General features: G+C 34.7%; 4 protein-coding genes across 10 annotated transcripts; 2 read left to right on the top strand and 2 right to left on the bottom strand.

Moving 5' to 3' along the window:
- Positions 1–1,504: 1,504 nt before the first annotated feature.
- LOC133671557 (uncharacterized) lies at positions 1,505–6,980 on the bottom strand. The gene is made up of 9 exons (XM_062092332.1): positions 6,460–6,980; positions 5,631–5,725; positions 5,173–5,252; positions 4,482–4,523; positions 4,262–4,389; positions 3,721–3,901; positions 3,361–3,539; positions 2,186–2,392; positions 1,505–2,101 (listed from the first exon to the last, which is right to left on the bottom strand). The coding sequence occupies exons 1-9, from the start codon at positions 6,894–6,896 to the stop codon at positions 1,810–1,812; spliced, it is 1,641 nt and encodes a 546-aa protein (XP_061948316.1). The 5' UTR covers positions 6,897–6,980; the 3' UTR covers positions 1,505–1,809.
- Positions 6,981–10,587: 3,607 nt separating this feature from the next.
- On the top strand, positions 10,588–16,359 carry LOC133671219 (dnaJ protein ERDJ2A-like). 2 transcript variants are annotated; one of them, XM_062091903.1, is made up of 11 exons: positions 10,588–10,718; positions 10,849–11,065; positions 11,153–11,248; positions 11,365–11,485; positions 11,609–11,715; positions 11,821–12,038; positions 12,815–12,992; positions 13,085–13,204; positions 14,091–14,177; positions 14,868–14,975; positions 15,325–16,359. In XM_062091903.1, exons 2-11 carry the CDS (start codon positions 10,880–10,882, stop codon positions 16,153–16,155), a joined length of 2,052 nt encoding a protein of 683 aa, XP_061947887.1. In that variant the 5' UTR covers positions 10,588–10,718; positions 10,849–10,879; the 3' UTR covers positions 16,156–16,359. The 2 variants fall into 2 exon arrangements, with proteins under 2 accessions (XP_061947887.1, XP_061947888.1); XM_062091904.1 differs by lacking the exon at positions 11,153–11,248.
- A 607-nt stretch (positions 16,360–16,966) lies between these two features.
- On the bottom strand, positions 16,967–20,035 carry LOC133670412 (pentatricopeptide repeat-containing protein At4g21190). Of its 2 annotated transcripts, none has more exons than XM_062090899.1 (6): positions 19,892–20,035; positions 19,568–19,658; positions 19,367–19,465; positions 19,013–19,156; positions 18,696–18,908; positions 16,967–17,892 (listed from the first exon to the last, which is right to left on the bottom strand). In XM_062090899.1, the coding sequence occupies exons 2-6, from the start codon at positions 19,652–19,654 to the stop codon at positions 17,338–17,340; spliced, it is 1,098 nt and encodes a 365-aa protein (XP_061946883.1). In that variant the 5' UTR covers positions 19,655–19,658; positions 19,892–20,035; the 3' UTR covers positions 16,967–17,337. The 2 variants fall into 2 exon arrangements, with proteins under 2 accessions (XP_061946883.1, XP_061946882.1); XM_062090898.1 differs by having other exon boundaries at positions 19,568–19,655.
- Positions 20,036–20,861: 826 nt separating this feature from the next.
- On the top strand, positions 20,862–26,265 carry LOC133670544 (uncharacterized protein At3g49140-like). 5 transcript variants are annotated; one of them, XM_062091051.1, is made up of 10 exons: positions 20,863–21,072; positions 22,485–22,707; positions 23,441–23,543; positions 23,650–23,717; positions 24,111–24,260; positions 24,371–24,499; positions 24,716–25,057; positions 25,151–25,303; positions 25,691–25,786; positions 25,944–26,265. In XM_062091051.1, exons 1-10 carry the CDS (start codon positions 20,954–20,956, stop codon positions 26,040–26,042), a joined length of 1,482 nt encoding a protein of 493 aa, XP_061947035.1. In that variant the 5' UTR covers positions 20,863–20,953; the 3' UTR covers positions 26,043–26,265. The 5 variants fall into 5 exon arrangements, with proteins under 5 accessions (XP_061947041.1, XP_061947035.1, XP_061947036.1 ...); XM_062091052.1 differs by having other exon boundaries at positions 20,864–21,072; positions 23,428–23,543; XM_062091053.1 differs by having other exon boundaries at positions 20,864–21,072; positions 22,467–22,707; positions 23,428–23,543.
- The last annotated feature ends 949 nt before the right edge of the window (positions 26,266–27,214 follow it).

The raw sequence follows: 27,214 nt of genomic DNA, 5'->3' as shown, positions 1-27,214 counted from the left end.
GAAATGCATTACATGTTTTTTTAACGAGTCTTGAGAGGTGGGTTTGGCAAGCTTGTGAAAGCAGTGTTCGATCATGGGTCTGGCTGTTTCGATGGTGATATGTGAAGAGATAGCATTGTTGTCCCAAAGGCAAAGACATCGATCCATAAGCGACTTCCAGCCCCTACCACCACTTTTTTTGCTTGTTTTGTTCTATCAAATCCAATAATTCTCCTCACTTTCCATTCTTAAGTAGTGAACAGCATTCTTAGGCTTGGTCTCTGTCTACTCCTTGTCATTTGCCATTATGAATCTTGTTACCAGAAATGGAATGGAAGCTTTCTGGTGGTCACAAATCACAGATGAATAACAAGTAAAAGATCTTCGTGATAATGCTTGTTTAGGTTCATTTAATCAACTTGTTTTTGTTCTCAAGTTGATAAGCTTGGGATAAGCTTATCTCATGGTCACAAATCACAAATGAGGGGGGGCTAAGCACAGGTCTATTTCATGTTCAGATTTCTGTCCCGTCTTCCTCCATGAGATAAGCTTTGTCCAATCCCATATGCTCACCAAATGCAAGATTGCTATGGATCAAGTAATTCAGATCTTGCTTGAACCTTTCTCAGAAATCCTGTTCTCTCAACTCATTGCAGCCACTTCAACTTCTACAGCTTCTAACACAAATGGCACAAACTTGAAGCCAGACAAAACACTTGGCTGAGGCTGACAGTCACTTCGTTTTCATCCAATGCTAATTCTGACTAACACTAAGATTACATGACGGAATAAGGGAAACTCAACAATCCATTTGTTTACACGTCAGCTTTTACTTTTAAAGTAAACCGTACATATTAAATGTTTGATAATACTAAAACATATTTTACTGTTCAAGTGTAGCCCATACAAAATTTATTTAAATCACTGGTTTGCAGAAAGCAACTGAGAGTTACTTCCCCGCATTCCACGGACAATGAAAAATAATTCAATCTTTACTGTTTACTTAAGTGAATAGTGGATAGTAAAACTCCACTATTCACATGGAGAGTGATTCCAGTGTTCACGTGAATAGTGGAGTTATTCTTCACTGTTTTGGTAGGACTGAATCCTATCCAAAGCTAAATGCATTAAACCGGATCGTTCAATGACATAGCATTTATAAAATTTAATCACAATTCCAATTTTATTCCTGATGATATTTTACTTGATGTTGTTGCGCGCTTAAGAAACCAAAAAAACTATAGTCCTTATCGAATGAATTTCATATGTGATGAAATTATAGATAGTTTAATGGAACAATAAAAAACATTTAATATAAATATTATTTATTTCATAATGTAATAACAGTACTTAAATCTATAATATTTAAATTAAAAACCTTCAAAATACACACACACACACACAACCTCAATTTAAATGACATTCTTTTAACAAAACATATTAAATTATTTTTTAATCAACCTCAATTTCAACTAAACATATATAAATACAAAATCAATCTTAACTAAAAACACACCAAATCAAATACAAAAACCTTTGATGTCTCGAAATTCAAGCCACGTGACAAAATCAGCTCATCTGTCAGATGCTGTATCAAATTACACAATTAACTTTTTACAACATTAGGACTTCAAAACAAGATGCACCAGTAATAATAGACTCTGTAAGAAGCTAGCCGACATATGACCTGTTATACAGTGCACTATCAACTTTACAATTTACATCTATCTTTCACTTTGGTTAAAAAACAAAAAAAAAAAACTCATGCCAAAGAACCCCTTCTTTTTTTTTTTTGTTTTGGGCGGCACTTCAGTTGTTTTCTCCACGGACTCATCGAGAGATGCCTGTCTTTGCCATGCCTGAATAGTAATCGCCCACATTTGCAACAAATAGTGGATCCCTATCGTTAGCTTTGAACTCACTACTACTATTGCTAATAAAACTGTCATTTGCCTCATCTGTTTGCTCCAGCTCTTTTGTCAGATCCTCCATAGTCTTCTTCAAACTGGATTTGCTCAATTGTCCTGCATCTCCAGTTGAGACACCAACCATCGTCACCTTCGGAAGAAAAGGATTAGACTCTGACTTCCATTTTAAGCAATCCTTTGATAAGCCTTCCTTTCTGCAAAAGAGGAGAACGTGACAAGTGTGAGAGGACCATAAATAATGCATGTGTTAGCATCGCATGGATCATCATATGTGGCACCTTGTGTCTGATTCCCGTTCCGATTTGCTGTGTTTTTTCAACCATGGATGACTAAACCAATCTCCAAATGGCAACCGCAGATCTTTTCTCTGTTCATGATCTGTTTGAACATTGTCTTTTAATTTATGTTCTGAAGTGCTATCATCTATTTTACTGTTGGCAAGACAGCTGGTTGATTCTAACGCTCTTCGTAAAGAAGATGCACTCCTGCAGCAAAGTGAACATGTTGTTGCTCTGGCTATATTAAATTCAGCATTGGGATTTCCACAGAAAAGCAAATCAAGAAAAGAACCCCCAATTCAGTTTCAGAGAATAAAAGAGAACAGATAAAAAAAAAAGTAATTATTAATTCCCAAACTTTGGATCACATAAACCAACAACATGCCTGTTCACCTTACACCTTCCTTCGGAGCATGCAATAAACAAAGACTAGTCTGTCCCATTTCATATAGAGAACATAATTCCAATGACTCATTTCTTTCTTTCTTCTTTCAGTGTGTTGTTTAACTTCAAGAATTGCATCCGCATTCAGAAACCCTTCAATGTTCAAAGAGTAAATTCCAATTCACTCAACATAAATTTATTCTGAACACTAGGTACAAAGTCAGGTCAAGAGATTTGATGGGCTATTATTCACCGCTGAACTTTTAAAATCAATCATACTGATCTCCACACCCACGAATAAGTTTTATCCACTAGCCATAACTCTTTCAATGAACATTTCATCTTCACTACACAACAAATCATGCCAGTTAAAAGATGGTGAAAGATGAAAAGTTCCCGTTCACATGTGCCCAAAACCCAAAATCTGCTTCTACATGATATTTGATCCTAAGATCAAGCCTGTCAGAAAGCAGAATTATGGAGATCTGCAAGAATCCACATGTGCACACAAAGGAACACAACAGAAGAAATACCAAGGTTACCTAATCAGCTTCATATACAGGCATTGCAAATTTACAATTCTGTTGAGCAAGGTGTAATTGATAGGTTGTGGGTCATAGGGCAGGCAGCTTTTTCTGATCAAGGGCTGGGGCACAAAGGTTAATAAATCCATTTCCATCAAATTCATTTGTCATGAAAAGATAAGATTTGGGTTCAAGGAGTTGGAAATAAAGATATGATACACTGCAAGCAGAACACATATGAGACAAGGATAAAAAGAATGGGAATACCTTCTTTCAAATGAATCAACCAAGTACGGAAATTTTGGCTGAATGCCAGTGGCTTTTCTCAACCACCTATTACCAAGAAGAACTTTGTCAACAGCATAAAGAAGCTGAATTTCTGCAGCCTTCGAAATGACACTCAAAGGTATTGCAGGATGCCCCATCTCATCTAGCACTTCCTGAACCTATCAACCAAAACAACTGTCAAAAGAAAAGGAAAAAGGAAAAAAAAAACAACATATACTCACATATGTTAAACCCAAATCACACATAAAGCAGATATTTTTCAATTCTCCACGTGAATCTGTTGTTTCACTGGCTTTATGACTAGACAGAGCATCACAGATGCTTGACTAAAGTTAGTACCTCTGGTGGCTCCAATAGGCTGTCCCCCATTTCTTCAATCACTTCTGCAGCAACATTATCATCAATCACATCACGTCGGCGTTGCATGTGCCGTGTTTGAATTAAAGCATGAAAATGCTGATCAACAGACTCCTCAAGAATGTTATCCAGCATGTTTTTATCAAAGAAGTATGGAGTATACCTGATTAACAGAAAGTGAAAGCTTGAATATCCCTTCAGATGTATGAAAAATAAACAGCGAGTTTACACAAATGAGAATGCAATGATGAGACAGTCATTTGTGAAAAACTAAGATAAGCATCCTGTGATTATGATTCTCCTATTGTTTTATATTGAACATTAAGACAAACAAGAATTGCAGATACATGCAGAGGAGGCAACTAATAAAGCTTGACATCCCAAAATAAAAGATGAAAAAGATTAAACTAACCACAACATTCACATCCATGCAATCTCCATTTGGAGAGAAGATCCAACAAATTCAGGTAATACATGATTTCAATATAAAATTCTTTGATTGTACAAGGGAATCAATACACACCACTTAATCCCGTCTGTAGTAGCTATTGCAATATCTAAGTTTTGAGCACTGAAAACAGGAACTCCATCAACCCTCCTGCTCCCATCACCATGTGGAATGGACTTCAGAAGTTGGTTGGCTGCCTTGACCTGTGAGAGGATACATCAGATAAAAACAGGATTATGAATATATCACAACAGCTACTAATTTGTGAATACCACATGATCTGATAATATGGTACCTGTTTCTCATTTGGAACAAACTGAAACAAGTGAGGTTTCTCCTGCATAATACAAAGCAAAATAAAATATGTTATAGTAATAGTCCAGACAATGAGATGAAATTATAGATACGAATAGGATCAAGGAATTTGGATTTGTGTAGCAAAATAAGTGTGCGCAAGTTTTGCAATACAAAACTAATAATTGCATCAAACCTTTTGGAAAGAACTATATAAATCAGTAGAAACCACATCCTAGCTATTTGGATTGGCTGCATGTGAAAGGCAGTACTAAAACCCGCATGCATGTTCAATCAAATCACAGCAGGGAAAAGGAAACACTTTAAATGTTATAGAAGCAGAGCATCACAAGTTAACCTGTTGCTAGACTATCTACACTTGAACAGCACCCATAAACTTCTGTAACACTTAAAATCTTATAGAATCAGAGCATCACAAGTTAATAAGTTTGCAGCAAAAGGATAGCAAGTAATAACATCACGAAACACCTCAGAGCAAGTGAAGAAATTGTGGACTACAATAAACTTCAAAAACAAAACATGCATGAATCTATAGTGTGAATTACTGCATGAATCTATAGAGGAATAAAAAAAGAAAGGAAAGATATAAACTGTTTCAAATGTGATATTACAACTTGCTAAATACCTAATAAAACATAAAGACTATCCATCTAACTAAGTGAGTAGCATACCTTGAAGTGTTCATATGCTAAGTCAAGACGACAAGCGCCCACCACACCACTTGGAATATTCAGCCGTTTAACATATGCAACTAGAAATACAGAGCAATTCAGCATGCAAATTACTTATCGTTGGCAAAAATAATATCAGCATACTGAATGATAGTATTTACAAAGACCACGAAACAAAAAGGACAATAACATGCAGAAAAGTATCTTGAATCACAATGCAAGAAGACTTTTGTGAATTAAATTAAACAAGCCCTTATTTCTGCATGCAGCTTATGCTCATACAAGCACTAATGGCTCTGACAAAGATTAAAATCTATAGTTACGGTGAATTCTTGGGTTTTCATTTCTATTCAATTCCACACAGGAAAAAAGGTTGTTCCCAAAAAATCAGCAATAAATTTTTTAATCTTCCCAAACCACCAAAAGATATGAGGTTATAAAGAAAATTTCAACCATACCAGCATCGCCTAAATCCATGAAGAAACGGAAAACAGGACCATTCCTCTCGCCCTTGGTAACCGTTGCAAATATCTTCTTAAGCCACTCTGGTGTCCTGAAAAGCAAAGAATAGCAATCAAATATCGTATAGAAGCACAAACCGAATCTTGCAAAACTGACCTTATTTCAAGAAAGAAAGAGCGAAAGCTAGCACCAAGCTAACACCAAACACACGTATCATCTGATCAACAATTTATCATTCTACAATTTACTAACAAAAAAAATTGACAAACCAAGTTAAAATTTGGTCGTTTCATTAAAAACCTCGAATCCAACATCCAATTTGGTTTCTCGATAACCATGTTTCTGAAAACTACCAGACTATAAAAAATAACAACCAAACCTCAATCCCAAAGTAGTTAGGCATCAGCTATACAAATCCTCTTGCACCATTCATATGAAAAGGATCCATACCATAGAAATGTCACGTTTTTTCAATGGCAGTCAACCTACAACAACCCGCCTCCTTTATCCAGGCTTCGGACCAGCTATTCTAACCTAAGCTAGCATGGACAGAGTTCTACTAGACCATAAACATAACGAAAAATTCGTCATTTACACCAGCCAGGTCCAATTCAACCTAATTTTAATGCAAGTACTATACTCCTCGGCTTGGTAAATTACTATAACAACTCAAGCCTGGAACTTCTCAAGTGGGCATGTTCAAATTCATCCAAATTATCCAGTCCAAGATAAAAAGAAATGCAAACCAGGTTAAAAGAATTCAATCAGCTAAGCTAAAAAGGAGATAGCAGTCCAAAAACAGTGTGAAAAGAAGAAAGGAGAGACCTTTTGGAAATGAAGGGAACATCAAAATGAGTAGAAACAGCCATGAGACCAGTCCCTGAAAGATCACACATGCTAAAGACCTGCCCCACAAAAGCAGGCCCACCACCATTTCCATTAGGATTAAGCCTTCCAATCCTGACTGCTGATGGAAACCCAGAATTAGACTCAGCAGAAGATATGTCCTTGACAGAGGCTGATGATGATTTTGAAGGGGATAATGAGTCAAGCTGAGTTGACTCCAAGAGAGAGAGAGTTGATTGAGTGAGTGGGAGGGGGGCGTTGGGGAGGTGGAAAGATATGCAAATTTTGGGTTGGGGTGGTGCTAAAGGTAGGATGTTGGGCGGAGAGAGAATAGAAAAGAGGGTTTTGGTGGTTGAGTTGAGGAAGTTAGAGAGGTGGTTGTGGCGGTGCTGTGGTGGTTCTGGTGGTGAAGGCATGGTGGAAAGATATGCATAAGTGGTTCGTTGGCTGACTGGGGATTTTGTCTTTCGACGTTTTTGAGATTAGATTGGGAATCTCAAAAAAAAGTTTTTTTTTATAGTAAGGAAAAAAAAATGAATTTATCCAACTTTTTTTAGATTTTAGTTAAAATAAACTTTAGTCTCTTTAAGAAGATAACATATAATTACTAATATTTTATATTGCGGTCAAACTTAACCTTTTCTTTTATCATTGGGTATTTCTTCTTGCCAGAAATATGTTCCAATTAAACATTTTACATTTAATATATTTTATCAGTAAATTAATCTCCCGTAGTGTTACGTTGTAAACCAATCCAATATTTTTTAACATACCAAAAAATATTTAGACACTGGTTAAGTATTTTTTTTAAAAAAAAAAAATTATTATCCATGTCATAGTCCAACTAATCTACTAATTTAGTTTTATTTTATTATATAATAAAAAAATACTTAATAAATTTTATATAAAAAGTCGATCACATGATCTTCAAGGAAAAAAAACATTTTAAAAAAAACCTTAATTCCTAATCAATTCAATTTTAAAAGATAATATTTAAAAAAAATAAAAAATAAAAATAAAAATCCACTTCTTTTAGTTTTTTCTTAATATTTATGTAAAAAACCTATTTCATCAACCTTTGAATTGCACCATCGAGGACAGCATATAAAGGATTTTATTTCTCTACATATTCATCTCTTGTTTATGGGTTTAGCTGGGTAATTTTTTTTATTTTGATTTGACTTAATTTTTTTTATTATTTATTTTCTTATTAAATAGCAAAAAAAATAGTTTTGAGAAGGAAATTATGTTATCAAATTTTATGGAGTATTTTAAGCGGTTTATAAATTTGACATGTTTATCTATCTTGACTTGGTTTAAAGAAATCATGTTCTCTCACTTTTTTTTATGTGGGGTTATCTCAATTCTATACCTAAATTCACAAGAATAGTGAGTTAAATTGGGTTAACTCAGATTTTTTTTATTTATTTTTTAAAGTTAATTTTTTACTTTCATCGCGATTATTTTTTTATTGAGAATTTTTATTCATTGTTTTATTATTTGCCTTCTATGTGGTTGGTCATGGTCTCATGACTTTGTTCTATTTTTATATTCTTTTTAAATTTTAAATTTTTTTTATTTTTTTCTTCAACATTTAATTTTTTAGGAATTGATTTTCATTTTTTTTTTCACTTTTCTTTCTATAAAGCTATATAAATCCTATGTTTATGGTCACGGGGCTAGCAGGTTAATCTGATTTAATTCAAATTTTTTTTATTATTTTATTATTTTTTTCAGTTTCCGTCATTCAATATCGAATTGTTTAATAGTTAAGTTTTGTAGTTTTATTCAATTTATTTTTTGTAACAACTTTTTTAAAACTTTTATTAGCACGAATAATTGATTGATTAAATAAAAAAATTATTTTAAGAAACAAAGTTAATAAATATAACTAAGTACACGTCTCGTGTTACGAGATTAAATATCTTAATTTTAGATGTTGATTGATTAAATATTAATTTATTTAATTAAGTATGTGTATAAATAATTTGATTTATGATTGAAAATATTTTATAAAAAAATATATTGAAAAAACCCATATATTTATTTTTTTCTAAAAAAACATCCAACTCACAATAAAAACACGTTGAGATACAATTCATGTGCAAACTTAAGAATAATCTTCACCGTACACCGATGGAGAAACTTTTAAGATTAGGATTCGAATTCCATTACGTCGCGATAAGTCAATAGTTGACCCATTTTATTGACAAATTTATCAATATGATAGTTAATATGTTGACTAATTGATTGCCACGTTCGCAAACCAATGAATGTGGATTGTAATTCCATGATAGTACGGAAAACTAAAATCTATCTCCTTGTTTTAAAATTCAGATCGGTTTGGTGAGTCCATTGAAAACCTAGTTAATTTAGACTGGTTTGAACTAAAAAATAATTTGATTGATCTAGTACAAACTTGATGGATTCTGTGACCTATAATTAACTTGTACTTGAGCTGATCAAAACTTAATTATTAATTTATTTATTTTTGAAATTTTTTGAGTCAAAATAATAATAATATATGTATATTTTTTATCTATTCGCATTGATAGCATGTACCTGTGATCCCAAATAAATGTGATACCAAATTTATTTTGAGATTTTAAAACTACAATCCGTCTTTGATACTTTTTTTTTAGTTTAATATAGGTGTTTGGGTCAGCTTGCGCGTATCTCGACTAATTCTACGGGTCCTAAAGTTAACGACCATGTAAACCTCCAGTGACCATCATATGAGCAACCACAAGACTCAAATCTGAAACTATAAAGAGAGCAAATTTCTTAGTTTCAAGTTTTTATCATTGAGCCACCACCTAAATGATTCCATCATTGATATTTTAATATTTACGTTGAATGAATATTTATTTTTGCACTATGTGTTAACCATCAAATACTCAAATATTATATTATAATTATAAGTCAACATATTTTTTTTATTTAATGGGAAATATCTGGAGGATAAAATACTTTCCACTGCCTCAAATTAAATTAATATAGAACAAACATATCTTGTCCCAAACAAACAATCACTTGTTATTTCATCACTTATATAAGAGTTAATTTGGTATTAAAATAACTTTTACAGTTATAATTTTAAAAAATATATATGTTTGATTAATACTACTATAAAAAGATTTTTGTACGCAAAATAAATAAAAAAACAGCTCTTTATAACTAAAAAATATATTATTTTAACTTTAATAAAATTTAAATCTGAAATATAATTATATACGGAGCTAGTACATAAAATAAAAATTATTTAACTCACCAGATGATTTTTTATCCATATGTAGACATAAAGCAAAAGATACGTAATACCAAACTTTCTCTAAATCACACTAGAATGCCTGAGTTGGTATTATAATAATTAGATTTATATTTATATTAAACTTTGGTGTTATATTTGCATATATTTCTTTTTGAATAAAATCTGTATAATACATGGAAATCAATCAATAATGTAATTAAAAAACATCAACTTCATTACCAAAAACAAAAACACTCCACTCACCAGGTGTAAATTACAAAGGATAAGTTTCATTTTCACTTATATATTTTCAGTTCCCAAGTTCAAGGACTTCTCGATACCAACCTAAATTTTTGAAAACTTTTCTATTTGACCCTTGCTATCAAAAACGAATATTGAGCTCACTTTTGAATTATTCTATTTAATTTCAAAATGCAAGAGCATTTTTGTGAATGTGAGAATTTGGAGAAAAAATAGAAAAAAACATGAAAAAAGGCAAAATATAGAAAGAGTGAATTTCCGCAAAATTTCACAAGATATTCCTCAAAACTATTTAATTATTCTCAAAAACAATAAAACAATTCTTTATTTGATTTTGATCATCCTCAATTTAATATTTTTTTCTTAAAAAATACTTTCTTTAATATAAAAAATCCCCCCTTCACCTAACACTATTTTCATTATTATTTTTTTAAATAAATAAAAAAGTATAAAACTACCAGAAGAACTGAATTATGACAATTTTAATCCTAAGACTACGAGTACCAATCAATCAACTTCATTAAACTACAAGGACTAAATTATAACTTACTCCCAAAACTAAAATTTCTCGATGGATAAAATGGTAAAACCACGGTCCTAAAACCTTTCCGTTACGTCTCTTCTCGGATCTCACAAAAATCATAAAAACCCAAACCCAAAAAATCCCCACCTCCCCGATCGCACGGACAAATCCGATCGCCGATCTCTCCTTCTCTCCGATTTTCGGGTACCAGAAAAAAATCTCTCCTTCTCATCAATTCCTTTAAGATTTGAGTCAATTTTGAGTAATTAGAACTTTATTTTTTTAATTAATTTTGATTTGATTATTTTTGATGACTGAATATCTGTAAATTTAGGGTTCACAAGAAGGGAATTAATTAATTAATCATGGCGGCATCGGAAGAGAACAGTGCATTGTTTCCGATTTTTATCTTAACGATAATGGCAATACCTTTAGTGCCATACACAGTTATGAAGCTATGCCGAGCCGCCTCGAAGAAGAGTAAGAGTATTCACTGTAACTGCTCTGAGTGTGTGCGGTCTGGCAAGTATCGGAAATCTATATTTAAAAGGGTGAGTCAGTCAGTGAGTTAGTAAAGTTGTGTTTTTTGGTTCATTTTTGGGTTATTGTGCTGTAATTGCTGTTTGTTTTTTTGTCAGATTTCGAACTTTTCGACCTATAGTAACTTGACGTTGATATTGCTTTGGGCTGTAATGATATTTTTGGTTTATTACATTAAGAATATGAGTCGTGAGGTAATTGTTTGGAAATGAGAAGGTGTTGGTTATATGTTTTTTGTTGAGGTTTTAGTGATATTGGGGTTTTGTATGTTGGATTTGATGGGGGTTTTGTTCTTGGTTGTTTTGATTAGATTCAAGTTTTCGATCCGTATGCTATTCTGGGACTGGAGCCTGGTGCTTTGGATTCGGAAATAAAGAAGAATTATAGGAGACTTTCTATTCAGTACCATCCTGATAAAAATCCTGATCCAGGTTGATGGTGTTTTAGATTTTTCGGTTGTATTTGTTTTATCTTTGAACTGTCATGGAAGACGGGTTTTGAAGAGCAGCGGGGGTTTACTAACTGTATTCTTCTCATTTCTTTTACCTTTCCAGAGGCCAACAAGTATTTTGTAGAGTTCATTACGAAAGCTTATCAAGCTTTGACTGATCCAATATCGCGTGAGAATTATGAGAAATATGGTCATCCTGATGGCAGACAGGTGATGTTCTGCTGCGTCTGTAAGAAATAACACATATTTGCCTACAAATGTTTTTCTTGAAATAATTCATTTTTTGAAACTAATGCTTATAAAAAATTCTTTCAGGGTTTCCAAATGGGCATAGCTCTTCCTCAATTTTTGCTTGATATTGATGGGGCATCTGGCGGAATACTTCTACTTTGGATTGTTGGGATATGTATACTCTTGCCATTGGTTATAGCTGTAATATATCTTTCAAGGTCGGCCAAATATACTGGAAATTATGTCATGCACCAAACTCTCTCTGCATACTATTACTTCATGAAACCGTCTTTGGCCCCAAGGTAATTATTAAATACAGACTAAGTAATTATTTGGAATTGTATGAGCAACTTTTCTTCTGTAAGCAAGAGCACATATACTCTTTTTTTTTCCTCTGAATTTTACTTGTGAAAATTGTATTCCAAACCATGACCTTATTAGAGTAAAATGGACTGATTCTTACCAACATGGTGCCAATTTAGTGGTGGTTCAATTCCCTGTAAAGTGTATAAAGTAGAAGTTATTGCCTTAGTATGGCAATTCACCAGCAATTCTATATGAGCACAGTTGGTATTGCAAAGTTGCCCAGCTTACCAATTTTAATGCCTTCTCTGAAGTTGGAATCCTAGGTGCTAGAATCAGTTGTTACTTTCAAATTTATTTTATCAAGAAATAAGAGAATAATCATAATCTCTGCTAGATTATGATGTCCAAGTGTCGCTTTTGTCAAATGTTTGGGAAATTTCTCCTCTTTCTGGAGCATCCAATGCATTTTACCCTTATCTGTAGAAATAGATGTTGGGCACAGACTTCAAGATGGCGTGAAGGGCATAATAAATACTTTTATTGCAGAGTAAAATTTCAGTGAATATTTTGCTATTTTCATTATAACCATGCCAAAATACATAATTATTGCATTTTTTTTTTATTTCCCTTATTTTGGAGAATCCAGTTCTGATTCCCTTGTATCTGTAAATCTTCAGACACATCCTTTTCCTTCCTAATATGATCTTTTGTACCTCTACATCTTTGGGTATCATGGTTGCTTATCATGTCATGTTATGACTTGACTATGCAGCAAAGTAATGGAAGTCTTCATTAAGGCTGCTGAATATATGGAATCTCCAGTTCGCAGGACTGATGATGAACCTCTTCATAAGCTGTTTATGTCTGTCAGGAGTGAATTGAATCTGGACCTCAAGAACATCAAGCAAGAGCAGGCTAAGTTTTGGAAGCAGCATCCTGCATTAGTTAAGGTAGCTTGATTGTTAGATTGTGCAACAATGAGCAATCCTAGCACTGAATTCTTATGAAGTAAATACAGTTATTAATCTTCATTTCTGTTCAGACAGAGCTGTTAATTCAGGCTCAGTTAACACGCAAATCAGCAGACTTGCCACCAACTTTGTTGGGAGATTTCAGACGCGTTCTAGAACTCGCACCTCGTCTTCTTGAAGAATTGATGAAGGTGGTCTTACATTCTGTGTTCATTCTTCAAGTTGATTTTGAAGCTGAAAAAAGGAGGATTATTCTGTTGGGTCATTAATAAATGTGATACATAAACCATTTGCATGTCTTACGTAGCTCAAAACCTTTGCTTTGCACAAGGCAAGAAGTGGTATTAAGTGCACACTGCCGAGTGGTTCCACACATAGCAGAATAAAGCTTTCATTGTAATTTGGAAACCATTTGAACCACAATCTTGGCATATTTGTGAAGTTGTCATTGGAAAGTTTGTCTCTAATGGAACTTGAATGGGTCTGCCTTCTTTTGTACTTGTTTTTTTATAGGTAATGAATGTTTCCCAGTACGATATTTGTCTTCCATGCTTCACGGTTGAAGATAAATACACTTCTCAATGTCATATAGAGTAATAAATAGATAGTCGACTGTATGTGTGTGTCTGAGGGATTACCTTTTTGTTGAATTACTTAGATACAGTTGTACGAGAAATGCACTTGAAAAGTAGATGAGAAATATCAGAAACACAGTTTCTGTGATTATATCCAAGGATGCTGGTCTGGTGTCCTTTAAGGATGACTCCTTGAAGGATGATTATATTAACATCACTTATATTACTTGGTAATGTTTATTTGTCTCCTACTGAAATGACAAGTTGCTAAGAAAGGTGTTATTACCTTGTGAAGTTACATTGGCCAAAGTAGAAGAGATGAAGTGGAGTCATTTGTTCTCTTTCACTCTTTGTTACCTTTTCAAATGCAGTAGCTTATGTGTCATTCTGCTGTCATTTTCCACCGATAAGTGTTTCTTTTCATGCTGTAAGCCATTCAATAAGTAAATTACTAAAGTCTAATTCTTTACCTTCTGAAATACTAATTCTTCTCTCTATTCAGATGGCAGTCATACCACGCACTTCTCAGGGACTTGGATGGCTGAGACCTGCAACTGGGGTTGTTGAGCTCTCTCAATGCATTATTCAGGTGTTGATTTTACCCTATTTACTGGTTATGGTTATAGATAATTGAAGCCTAGAGAAACTTTTTACAAATATCACAGATAAAAAGTCGATAATCTACATTTCACTAGTTATTAGACTTTAATGGTTTCCACAACAGTGATTTTAGTTCTTTTATGTCTGGTATTCATAGAAATGAAAACTTGTCAGTGCTAGAGCCTGCTATTTCTCATCATGTATTGTTGATTTCCTCAAATTCTCTATTCATCTTTTGATGCAACTGTTCTCCATCCTCTCTGAATATTTTAACATACATGGTTGCATAATTATTTTTTCAGTTTCCAGTAATACATAAATTTTGATAGTTGTATTGTCAGTGCACTAGTCCCTGCTATCTTCAATTTGGCTGTCCCTATTGTGTTTCTTCTGTTTTATGCTCATTTCAGGATTTAAGTAGTGAGGTTTTGGAATCTAGTTACGCTTGACTTGGGAAACCTGTTTGGCTGTCTTCTCTCATCTATTTGAAAACCTGATTGCTTTTTCGCTCTGCTGCATACATATTTGCAAGGAATCATGAATAGTTTGTATTCTCTGGTTCCCATCTTTGCTAACCACTGCCATATGATGGTAACCTGTGCTGGATGATTCAACATGCTTTCTTCTATTCTACTGATAATTGATGATTGACATGATTCATTGGTTAACTGTGATACAGGCTGTTCCTCTCACTGCGAGGAAGGCAACAGGTGGATCCACTGAAGGTGCACCCTTTTTGCAGCTGCCTCATTTTAGCGAGTCTGTTATCAAGAAGATAGCACGCAAGGTAGGTGGAAAAATTATATGTCATATTTGGAATACAATAATTCAATGAGCCTTTTGCGAGCTGTGAATGTGAACAATTCATTTTCTTGCTGCCCATGAGTTCAGAAACTAAATTAGTATACAGCCTATGAAGTATTAGTCCTTCATACCTATCTATTTCTGCCTGTGTGGTTTAATAACAAATATATGCTTGATACACTGACATCATTTTTTGGTTCCTAGACGAATATCATTTCTCTCTGGTCCAGATGAAGAATTTTCTCCCTTCAAATTGACAATAATCTTTTATTTTCTTTAGTTATTGGTCTCCTGTTTTCTTCTTGTTCATGAGTTTTGCTTTCTGATTGCAGAAGGTGAGAACATTTGAGGATTTCCGTGACATGACTCTCCAAGAACGTGCAGAGTTGCTTGAGCAAGTAGCTGGATTTTCCTCTGATCAAGTAAAAGATGTTGAGATGGTATTGGGAATGATGCCTTCTGTAACAGTCGAGGTTAGATGTGAGACTGAAGGTGAAGAGGGCATACAAGAGGGTGACATTGTTACCATACAAGCTTGGATAACACTCAAACGTGCTAATGGTCTAGTGGGTGCACTTCCCCATGCACCCAACTTCCCATTTCACAAGGAAGAAAATTTCTGGTTTCTGCTTGCTGACCCCGTCTCAAATAATGTTTGGTTTTCCCAGAAGGTAAATTTTATGGATGAAGCTTCAGCTATAATTGCTGCTTCCAAGGCAATTGAAGATACAATGGAGGGTTCAGGAGCTAGTGTTAAAGAGACTAGTGCAGCAGTTAGAGAAGCAGTTCAGAAGGTGCGGAGTGGCTCTAGGTTAGTGATGGGCAAGTTCCCTGCCCCAGCAGAGGGGAACTACAATTTGACATGTTACTGCTTGTGCGACTCTTGGATTGGCTGTGACATGAAGACGAACTTGAAGGTTAAAATTCTGAAACGAACAAGGGCTGGGTCTCGGGGCGGTTTGGTAACTGAAGAGGGACCCAATGCGGAGGATGGAATTGAAGAGGAAGAGGAGGATGAAGAAGAATATGATGATGATTACGAGAGTGAGTACAGTGAAGATGAGGAAGACAATAAGGATACGAAGAAGAAGGGCCCTGCTGCCAATGGCAAAGCGCATAAAAAAGACTCGAGCTCAGAAGGTTCTGGTTCAGATGAGGAATGAAATATGTTGTTTTGATTGTCAATGAATAAAATTAACCATTGTTTTTTTCTCTTATAAATTATATCGTGGAATAACTTGAGCAACTACGGTAGTGATGGTATCTGTCTCCCTACTAGCTTGGCGATAGAATGCTTCCATATTTTTGATACCACACACTGAGTTACAGACTGATTTTAGCCCATTTAAGTTTCTACTTCCATTTTAGTTTCTTCGGTCATCATATTTTTGTGCTTGTATGGAAAAACAATATCTGGGCCGAGGACGTCATTGTATGTGACAATTAGAGGTGGTAATTTCTAGCTGGTTGCTCAACTCCACTTTGGGATTTTCAGTGCTCTCTCTCTCTTGGGCGTGCAAATTTTGAACACTACTTGTCTTTTAGTCACTATCTCAGGATGGATAGAAAATATGCTTAGGATCGAAGGGTAGTTACTCTCTTGGGAAAAAAACAAAAAAACAAACAATGATTATTGAAGGGAACATGTTTTCATGTAATTTTTGTTTTGAAAATAAAATTAATCATTTTAAAAATAACCTAGAGATGTGTTTTTTAATTAAACATGTTTTATATGTATTTGTCATTTTTATCTCGGAATACTAATTAAACACACTGGTCTTTGAAATTCAAAGATTTACCTATCGGTGGGATATATAAAAAAATTCCCACTTCTTAAGCACAAATTCTTGAAAATTACCCCTTTAGTTGATCTTATTGAAAGGAGTTAAGTGGTTGTATTAGTCACCAAATGACTTGCAGAGTGCCCTTTGATGGCAATAAGACAATGAAAAGAAAAAAAGAGAAAGGGGCAAGTGAATATCAATATTCTTTGCATTTTCACGAACTGTAATGCAACTAGAATACAGGGAATCCATTCGATTTTGAAGATCCTTCCGTATTTTGATGCGTAGAATCATTTCATCTTTCTCTATCACTACCCTTTCTCTCTTCCACGTTCCCGGAGTAACTTCGGTTCCAGAAGAGTAGCTGCACACTAGCCATTCTGATTGATCCATACAAGAAACACCCTGGCAATGGCACATGCCAGGACCTTGAATTGCAACCATCCAGGAACGGGTTATCTGATGGGCTTGGACATGTTTCTTGGATTATGGCCCTGAAGTCTTTGAGCAGCACTACCGTCTGTTCTTTCAGTATCGCGACCGTCAGTTGTTCAAATGAATCTAACTGGAATTGCTTACACCCGAAGGCTGATTATGCTCCCAATGCAATCGATCCTGATTTTGACACTCAGAGAGAAAACTGTTAGCTTCAACACTAAAATCATTGGAACTTAAATTGGTTTCCACACCGACTTCATTCGCATCATGGGCACTCTCCAGATCCACACCCGCATCAATGCGAATGCCTACTTCACTCTCATCATGGAAAGCCTCCTCATCCTCACTTGCAACATCATTAATGCCATCCAATTTATTGTCATGGGAAGCCTCCTCCTCCCCACTTGCAACATCATTAATGCCATCTAATTCATCATCATGGGAACCCTCCTCATCCCCACTTGCAACACTGTTAACATCACCAACTTCATTGTCATTCTTTGCTCGAACCCTGACACGCTTCCCTTTGATGTATCGGTAAATCCATTTCGGTGGTGGATATTTTTTCTTTAATTTTTCATACTTGTCCATCATACCCAATCTCTGGAAGACATTTCCCACCATGTTGACAATTGAAACACTTGGGCGGAGACCTAGCTCCTCCATATCAGCAAATATCTGCAAGAATGAGAGATCAAATTAATATAACAAGGTAATTCAGGTATTCCAATATGAACTACTATCTGGTTATTGCCATATAACATTGTTTCCAAAAGCAAGACAAGGATATCCATCATCCGCATCATATTCAGGGTCATTAAAAGATCATGTTGATTGAAATTTTCTAATTGAAACCATAAGGAGAACAAAACATAAATGGAGGGATTAATTCAAATATTAATCTGAAAAGTTACTGCTAATCATGTGCCTCACAAGAGAGGATTGTACTAGTCATTAGCATAGAATCTGGCATAATGTGGCTAACTGACACACCATTCCCTTGTAGTTACCAAAACCATCCAATCATCAGGTTGAAACCTATGGGATACAAGAATATACCCACAGACACTGGCAAGCAACTTAATTCAACCATGAGAAGTCAAAATGCTTGTATTGCAATAGTTCAGTTTATCTCTAAAACTGTGGCATCACTACTATAACATAACTGGATTAGATAGAATGAGATAGGACAGGATTATAAGACTTGATCCTAGTCAACCTGTAGAATCTTTGGGCTCCTGCTCAGTGAGAGTACATCACCGAATCCTGGTGTTATGAATAGATTTATGATCTGATTAATTGATAGATCTCACTATACACAATACATACGATGTCTGTGGGGTGTCATAAAATCAACTTCCATGTCTTCACTGTAACAGAACACGACACATAGAGACTTTCTGCTCTATAAAACCTAGTCATTAATTCTACAAAAACAAACTAAAAGTTGCAGGAAAAAGGAAGATGGCATGCAACAATACCTCAAATATCTGGTCATGCATGTCCCTTTTGTAATATATAGAAATCATTTTATCAAACATCATTCGAGGCGTGCCTTCCAAGTACTGTGAAAATAATTTTGTCCAAAGCTCTTCAACCTCATCAAGTCTTCCATCCTCAGCTAAAGCATTCATTAATGTGAAATAAGTTCCCATTGTCCTTCCTTGCCCTTTGCTTAACATCCACTTGGTGACCTACAATCCAATATTTTCTTTAGCCGATAAACCAAGACACTCATTCCCATAGATAGTCACAGAAGGAAATGTGAACAAAAAGAAAAAAAATTGGTCCCCAATACCTGAATTATCCTCTTCCATTCTTGTTGCTCCTCCAGAGCTCTTAATGCTTTCTTAACTGCAATTAATGGGAACTCCAATTCCCAAGCAACAAAGGAATCAAGAGCCCCGTACACTTCCTCCTTGACATTAGACAATCCCTTTATCTACATAACCACAACCCAAAATCAATTGGCATCTCAATATTGCAAAACATAATCCCATTCCACTAATTCCTTAGTGCTTCAAAACTACATTCTAACATGTTTCTCAACCTTGAAAACAATGCCTGAAATTCCAAATCCTTGTCCAACAAAAAGACAATTTGTACCAAATCAAACACAAGGAGTACCAAAAAACAAGAAAAAAAAACCTACACAATCAACAAGCTTTGCTGATTTTGAGATAGTCCCAATTCTCCTTTTTGTTTTCCAAACTCGCGGATATCTTGGTCGTGGACCTTTAGCAGCACAAACCTATAAAATTCATCAACAAATCCAAATAATTACTAAATAACACAAAAACACCATTTCCCATCGTAAACAATTCAGTTCAAAGAAGAAAAAAAAAAGCTTTACCACAACACAGCTTTTGGTATTCCTGGTAGTATCAAAGGACTGAAATCTATTTGGAATTAGTGGCAACGAATATCTTAAACAAAGCATCCTGCTTTAAACACAAAAAAATGAACTGATTAGCTCATAACACAACTAGTTCTTCCAGACCCAGATACCATTTTTTTTCTAGTTAAGGTTTATGTAGTAAAGTTCTGAAATTTCTAACACTAACTATATGAAACAAACCCGTAAGCACGGTTACAAATGTAATGTGTTTGTTTGTTTTCAAATTTTAGACTTTCTCAGCAAACAAAAAGAATTAAAATCAGAGAGAGAGGAAGTTACCGGGCAGAAGTTGAAGAAGGAGAAGCTCTAATGGAGAGAGTGTGAGTGTCAGACTGGAAAACTTGTTATGTTGATTTTCTTTTCTTTTCCCTCTTATTTCTCGCTTTTTATTTCTTTCTAGCAGCCAAACACAAGATGGATAGATAGACAAATGGATAGATATTTCTTATTTTCTTATTTGCACGCAACAAAACGGTGCGTTCCATCTAGAGAAAGGATTCCCTACAACCAGCTCTAGAGCTTCCTCTTTGTGCTGATTTGATGCGAAAGCCTTCATTTGATACGATCAACACAAATTATTTCCCATGTTGATAACATAAACTGTAATTTATTAGCCCTAATTTTATGGTCCTAACTCCTAATATGAATTATTTATATTGTTTATATAATTGATTAAATGATAAGTAAATTTATTGTTTTTTAAAAATTAACTTAATAAATGAGTTTACTTTATCATATAAGATTCAAATCATAAAAATGTAAAAAATATAGTTTTTTATGAATATAATAGAATAATTATAAATGATTTGTTTAAAATGTGATTTGAAGAATTTACTAGAGAGTTGTTGAAATATATAATAAATGAAACTAACTCGAAAATTATAGGAAGTCAAAACTAACTTGAAAGTTAACCATAATAAATGAAATTAATTAATATAATAAGAATTGTTGAAATATATAAAATTATTATCGATTAAATTTTGAATTTGAATTAAATTAGATTAAAATAAAAATAAAAATAAAAATAAATTTAATATGACTTAAATAACTTGAATATTTTTTTCTTTTTCAAACAATATAATTTTAATTAATTCAAACTAATATGGGAAATATATAAGCCGAGCATTGGAACAGGCCACGTTTAGTAACTCAGTACAAAACCAAAGGTGATGCACCACGTGTCCAATAGGAGGAGATGCAAGTATATGAGCATTTGCACAGAATCCCAACCTACAATCCTAATCCAGTCATCCTCAAAAGCAGCTTCCTCTTCCTTACACGGATATTTCCGAGCTAAGCTCCCTAGCCTTAAAAAAAACAGTAAGCAAACAGAAGAAAGAAATGATGATGGCCATGGCAATGATGATTGAAACCACCACAGCCGTCCGATTCCCCGCCTCCACCACTCCTGCTGCAAACTTCTGCTCCTCCTTGCCCCGCAGCAGCTCTGTCATTCTTTGGTAACTAAATATCAAATTTTCACGAGCTTTCATTTGTTTTCCAGTAAGAGCTTAAAATGCGAATATCTTAGCAACATGTCATAGATCAGAGATTCCATTATAGAGTGTGTGTTATCCAGTTGTACTATCATTATCACTTGCATTCTGTAATAGCTTCATTCTTTGTTTTGGTTTCATTTTTACTATTGGAGCAAGGATTTTGATAGTAATGTCTGATTATTGATATGACAATCGGTTTAGATTTCCTTTTTGTTCTTTCTGTTTCGTTAGAGCTTGTAATGTGGGGATTTTGCTGAATAAATTACACTAAGGCCTGCCATTGTACTGTGTTGAAGTATTTTAGTTATTGATTCTATGTTTTATTGTGCTGGATACTGTGTAAAGTCTAAATTTTACTGCGTGTCAAGAAAAATAAAAGTGGGTTTTTAGGATCAGTGGAAATGCACCTTTTTCTTTTCCACCTCCTTGGGTTCTTAATTTGAAGTAAATTGGGAGTTTTGGGGTAGAAAAGTAAGTGATGAACCTGGTCTTGTACTGGTTAAGCATAGCATGGATGTGGCTCTGCATAAAGAAAGGAAATCAAAGGTGGGATTTTTTGATGCTTATGTTACCATCATGTACAAGCTATAATGAAGGGGTAATGGTATGAAAAAGAAAAAAACTTTGGGAGATGGGAGTAAATGATTCTATGTTAAAAATGGCTTGAAAAACTTGAACTTTGTGTGTGTTGATGGGGGTTATATATGTCTAAGATGGCGGGAGAAGGTGTGAATTGTCATCCTTTTGGTGGAATTCAGGAGTAAATGCTGGTCATGAAGTGGCTGATGGACAGTTTATAGAGTAGGTAGAGATGGTATGATCTGATGGGTTGGTTTTGATCAAGGCGTGAATTCGAGGGTCTTCATATATCATGGAGATCAGCTCCAAAAATGAGTAGATTTTATTTGGGCCTGGTGTCACTCAATCCTGTGCTCAAACTCATGGAGCCTGTTTTTCTCAAATGTTGATTTGAGCTGGCATTCTCCATCTACACATCATAATACAATTTGCTCAGCATTATGGTTTGGTTACATATCAGAAAGTGTGCAATGAAGAGGTGATTTCGCAAGTAATAGTATTTAAACTTGAAAGGTGAAGGATGTTAAAAGGAACACAACATTTTCATTGTTAGAAATTATATAAAACAATCAACTTCCTTCCAATTTACTTGGAAGCTCAAATAGCCTTATTTTGACAAAAGATCAGAGCTCCTAAATCCTCCATTACCATTTTCTATCATAAGAGTGACAATTTTTGTTCTTAATTTTGCATGCATATGGTTCATATTTTTGTTTTTATTTCGTCAAATTCTTTGAAACCTTGTATAAGCACTAGCTGATATTAAGGACAAGTAGTTTTTGATATCAATGCAGGAATAAATTTCGAAGACTAAATGGCGTTTCTTTCTTAAGAAGGAGCAGTCATTTAAAGAGTAAGATTCAAGCGTCTGCTGAGAATTTAGATTCAAACTTGGATTCTTCGAAGCAGAATGGTAAACTGCAATACCATCCATCTGAGGGGATTGCAGAGTCAACATCAGAAACAAGTAGTGATGCTATGCTTACACCTCAAGAAACATGTAGGACTATTGTTGAGGTATCAGTTTACATTTTCTAGCCATCACTTCGATGTAGAATGACTTCTGCTGCTTTTAGTTCATTTTTTTGGTGACACAAGTCTAACCCCATGTCAGCACTACGGAAAATAACAATATCACTTGAGTGTATGACCCTTCACATATGAACAACATCCAAACCATCAAGATAGAGCTCTTTGTTGAGAATTTATGATCTATATAAATGATGGTTGCATATTGAGTTCAAAATTGAAAATCTGCAAATTTTATGGTCTCATGATTGATGCTTAAGCAATGGTGATGATGCTGATAACTAGACCATGCTGAAATGAACTTTTCAATATCGCCCATCTAAGAAGGTTAGTTTGATACTGGCCTAATAATTATAAGAGATTAACTGGGGAAAGCTACCCCCTTGATTGCCTTCTGAAAATTTTTATATTACATCTTACATCAAGCAATTATCCTTCATATAAAGCTAATTTCTAAGATCAGTACCACCTGCTTAAAGAAAAAGCAGACTAGGAGATTGGGTTGGAAAGGAATAAAAAAGAAAAAGAAAAAGAAAGCATGTATAGGTTTTATTGCAAAGGATTATATATTTGTTACGAATCCAGAGCGGATGAGAAATGCATTCAGTCCTCATAAAATCAAGCTGTTACGACTTTCACTATATCACAAGTCTTCATGTATATTGATTGTTATTTTATGCTAGTTTGCAGAGCTAATGTTGCCTGTAGTATGTTATGTCAGGCGAAAAGCAAAGCAACATTAATGTTGACTGGTGTGATCAATGATGATATTCATGAGAACATTATCTGGCCAGACTTGCCTTATGTGACTGATGAACATGGGAGTAAGTCAAGCCTGTGAAATTCAACATTGTCTTGCACGTGAACTTTAATCCAAGTGCAGAAGTGTTGTTGCACATTGAAGTGCTAATTTTTTCTAATACGTTGCAGATATATACTTTCAAGTGAAGAATGATGAAGACATATTGCAAACACTTACTACAGAAAATAACTTTGTGGTATGGAATGTATTTTTTGGCCGGATATCCTGTGAATTGCTTTAATATCTCAAGTTTATGCTAAGATTATGTAGGGAAACTTTTTTGTGACAAAATGTGGCATATTATTTTTATTGCTTGGCCTTGTAACTGACAAGTGGTGGATATTAGCAATATTGTGTCCGTTTACTGCATTGACGTGCCAAGTTGGTGTTCAGATTATGAAGAAAACCTTCTCTTTGGATTTTGAAAACAAAATGACATTTTCTCACATATCTTTTGGCATTCTAAATTTTTTATCAGAGGGGAAAAGAAAAGGGTTGACACATTGCAATGTTTAATGAAGGGGGGAATTCAAATGCCCCGTATTTTCTTGCGAACTTCTTGAGTTTACGAGGTTTATGCAAAATGCAGCAAGCCATTATAGGTTTTGATGCCACGGAAATGCTCAGTGAGATGGAGTCATTGGGTACATCAGAAATTGATTTTGGGGTTGAGGAAATAGAAGAGGAAGATAGTGATGTTGAAGATGGGGCCAATGAGGATGACGACGACTATGATGAGGTTTGGTTTCTCTTTTCTTTTCAGTCCATTCTTGCTCTTGGGTTTTAGCTTTAAATGTAGAAGTGTTTGAATTTTGTTTTCCGGAACACATTTCTTTGTCTTGTTTGTAGGATTTGGTGGCTGTTCTTGATGACGATGATGACGAGGAAGATGATGATGATGAGGCACTTGGAGACTGGGCAAAATTAGAGACTATGAGCTCTTCTCATCCAATGTATTTTGCCAAAAAGCTGGCCCAGGTGCTTGTCCCTTGTGAATTTTTGACCTGATACACGCTTAGGAAGAATATGTAAATTCCTTTTGTTTTGTGTCGGTGTAAAGATCATCAATAGTTTCTTTCTTACTTGCAAAGTGTATTTTTTTTAGTCATCATCATGAAATTATGGAATTCCCATGATTTGCAGCCTTAGCTGAGTTCTTACATTTCTATGTTATTTCTTATTTGGGTGTCGTAGGTTGCTTCAGATGATCCTATAGACTGGATGGAGCAGCCTCCTGCTGGTGTAGCTATCCAGGGCCTTATTAGACCTGCCTTCATGGAAGAGCAATCTGACATCCAGAGACATATGTCTGGCAATCAGTCTCATCATGCTGGTACAAATCAGTTTGGGCAAAGCATGAAAGGCAAGCTAGAAGAACCTGGTGTGATAAATGGTCATGAACATAAGTCAGGATCATCTGAAGATATTTCATTGTGGCGGGAGGAATTGGAAAAGGATGAGGTTCCAAGTAGTGGAACTTCATTTTACAAGCTGGAGATGATTAAAATTCAGCTGATTTCAGCTCATGGACACCAAGTATGTTCTCATTTTTTTTGTGGACATAAATTGGTAACATATGAGAAAGAAGTTGTCACAAGGAACTAATTCTCCTTCTCTTGTTCTGTAAAGACTACAGTTGAAGTAGAAGACTTTAGGAAAGCACAACCTGATGCGATTGCACTTTCGGCAGCCAAAATCATATCTTGTCTGAAAGCTGGTGGTGAAAAGATTACGCAGGCCTTTAAATCTCTTTGTTGGAGATGCAAGGGTATCCAAGTGGAGGTAATACACATAAGTTCAGTTCATCAGTAAATGTTGAACTACACCGTGTGAAAATTTTATCTTTCAACTTGAAGTTTATAATTGTTTGTTGAACTATTGCCTTTCTTGCTCCTGTCTGAATGTTTAGTTAGGCAACCCATTGTGAAACATAACCATGCAATTTTCATGCTCTTTTTTCCGTTTCTTTAAAAAAAACAAAAGAAAACCTGGGACAACTCCGAAGCTCTTGAAAATATTTTAGATTTTGATATTTGGTTTGTGTCGCTGGACTTAGATTACCTGAAGCATCAAACACTAGTTGATTTTGCTGTTGCCATCAAACGATAATCCATTTTTCTGTTGCTTACTTTCATTTTATAAATAATCAGTTTTCTTATTATATTGCAGGAGGCAACGATTATTGATGTAGATTCTCTTGGATTTGATTTGAGAGTTTGTTCTGGAACACAAATCCAAACATTGCGGTTTGCATTCCATTCAAGGGTATGTGCCTCTGTAAGCAATTGTTTCTGCTGATGCCAATACCTGTTGATCAGCTGCATTTAGTTTTCTAGTCATGCTATTGTTTCTGGTTCACTTCAGATTTGGCCTTCCTTTACCCATGACATACTTCTTTCTCTCAACTCCATTGTTTCTGCAGGCAACCTCAGAATATAGTGCTGAAAGACAACTGAATGACTTACTATTCCCAAGGATCCAAAGTAGGCTGCAGAAAAAGAACACTGCTCAAATGCCATAACCCAGTTTAATTCTGGATGGCTTGTGTCGAATTGTAAAAAAATTCCATGCAGTTTGTGTTCGTATGTATTTTTCAATTGCAGCATGCCTGGCAAGAAAAACAAGCTAGTACTGATCATTGAGAATCCATTTTTCCAAGCTGCTTAAGAGAACTCCTTATAGTTTGTATTCTTATGCGTTTTTTCAGTGCCACTAATGATTAATGAGAAATCCATTTTTTCCAAGCTCACTTTTGCTATGTTGACAAGCTAGTGAATACATGTGCTCAACTCTCTCTCTTTGAGAAAATCAAATTTGAAAAAAAAAATATAAACCAAAATACTTAACTAGGAAATTAAATTAAAACTCTACAACTTAACTTGGAAATAAGTTCGCTACAAGTCACTGTTGAAAATCTCTCATTGTGCAAAAATAGCATCACTTTATCTCTTTCTTTGAACACTTTAGCGCACGACAAACTTTGCTCAAAGATTGGTACTGTTCTGTGTTATATATTTCACACCATTGAACCAAGGTTTAAGCTTCGGCACCAGCAACAATTAACAACAGCAAACCTTGCAACATTAATGAAACGGATGCTTAGACCAATTAAATTGGATGGTGAAATGAGACTTATTAATATAAATAAGAAAAATTAGCACCCTCAATATTTTTTGACTGGTAATTAATTTGTGGTGAACTCATGGATCTCAAGGTCGCATATAATATTTTCTTGATTACTTCGAAATATATGATCATTCAAGATAAAAATTTTGTCTTCAAGAAACACTGTACATCTTTATTATCATCATTCTCTTGAAATCCTGATCTCAACAACAAGGACTTCATTGAACGAATGTGTAGTTTATTTCATCGAACATAACCACTGTGTCCCCGCCCTCAATGCCTTGAGTTTGCTGCTTGAGCTCATCAAGGTGCAAGCATGGTGTTCTCCGAAGAGGATAAACCCTTAAATTGACACCTTTTGGCTGACGAACAATAGCAATCAGCACAAACAGGGCATTTTTCGCCTACACAGTCTGAAGCCTTATGGCATCTCAAATTGTATACATGAAACCTTGCAGCTGCCAAATGTGAACCTGACAACCACAATATTTTCACAATTAATTTCTAAATATACTAACTTTTTTCGTAAAAAAAAGAGAAATGTAAAGAAAGTATGAAGCAAATGTA

Source organism: Populus nigra, chromosome 13 (assembly GCF_951802175.1).
Source record: "Populus nigra chromosome 13, ddPopNigr1.1, whole genome shotgun sequence".
Taxonomy (NCBI): domain Eukaryota; kingdom Viridiplantae; phylum Streptophyta; class Magnoliopsida; order Malpighiales; family Salicaceae; genus Populus; species Populus nigra.
The sequence above is the reverse complement of the archived record's forward strand: the minus strand, read 5'-3'. Positions and strand labels throughout refer to the sequence as shown.

Coding starts and splice junctions, on each gene's coding strand:
- LOC133670544 (XM_062091051.1), top strand. CDS start 20,954: ATGATGATGGCCATGGCAATGATGATTGAAACCACCACAGCCGTCCGA. Junction 25,058..25,150: donor TTTCAGCTCATGGACACCAA/GTATGTTCTCAT, acceptor TGTTCTGTAAAG/ACTACAGTTGAAGTAGAAGA. Junction 25,787..25,943: donor GGTTTGCATTCCATTCAAGG/GTATGTGCCTCT, acceptor TTGTTTCTGCAG/GCAACCTCAGAATATAGTGC.
- LOC133671557 (XM_062092332.1), bottom strand. CDS start 6,896: ATGCCTTCACCACCAGAACCACCACAGCACCGCCACAACCACCTCTCT. Junction 3,902..4,261: donor ACTACAGACGGGATTAAGTG/GTGTGTATTGAT, acceptor TCTGTTAATCAG/GTATACTCCATACTTCTTTG. Junction 2,102..2,185: donor GAACGGGAATCAGACACAAG/GTGCCACATATG, acceptor CCTCTTTTGCAG/AAAGGAAGGCTTATCAAAGG.
- LOC133670412 (XM_062090899.1), bottom strand. CDS start 19,654: ATGCTTTGTTTAAGATATTCGTTGCCACTAATTCCAAATAGATTTCAG. Junction 18,909..19,012: donor AATGGAAGAGGATAATTCAG/GTATTGGGGACC, acceptor ATTGGATTGTAG/GTCACCAAGTGGATGTTAAG. Junction 17,893..18,695: donor TGCATGACCAGATATTTGAG/GTATTGTTGCAT, acceptor TCATTCTTGCAG/ATATTTGCTGATATGGAGGA.
- LOC133671219 (XM_062091903.1), top strand. CDS start 10,880: ATGGCGGCATCGGAAGAGAACAGTGCATTGTTTCCGATTTTTATCTTA. Junction 12,993..13,084: donor AGCATCCTGCATTAGTTAAG/GTAGCTTGATTG, acceptor ATTTCTGTTCAG/ACAGAGCTGTTAATTCAGGC. Junction 14,178..14,867: donor TCTCTCAATGCATTATTCAG/GTGTTGATTTTA, acceptor ACTGTGATACAG/GCTGTTCCTCTCACTGCGAG.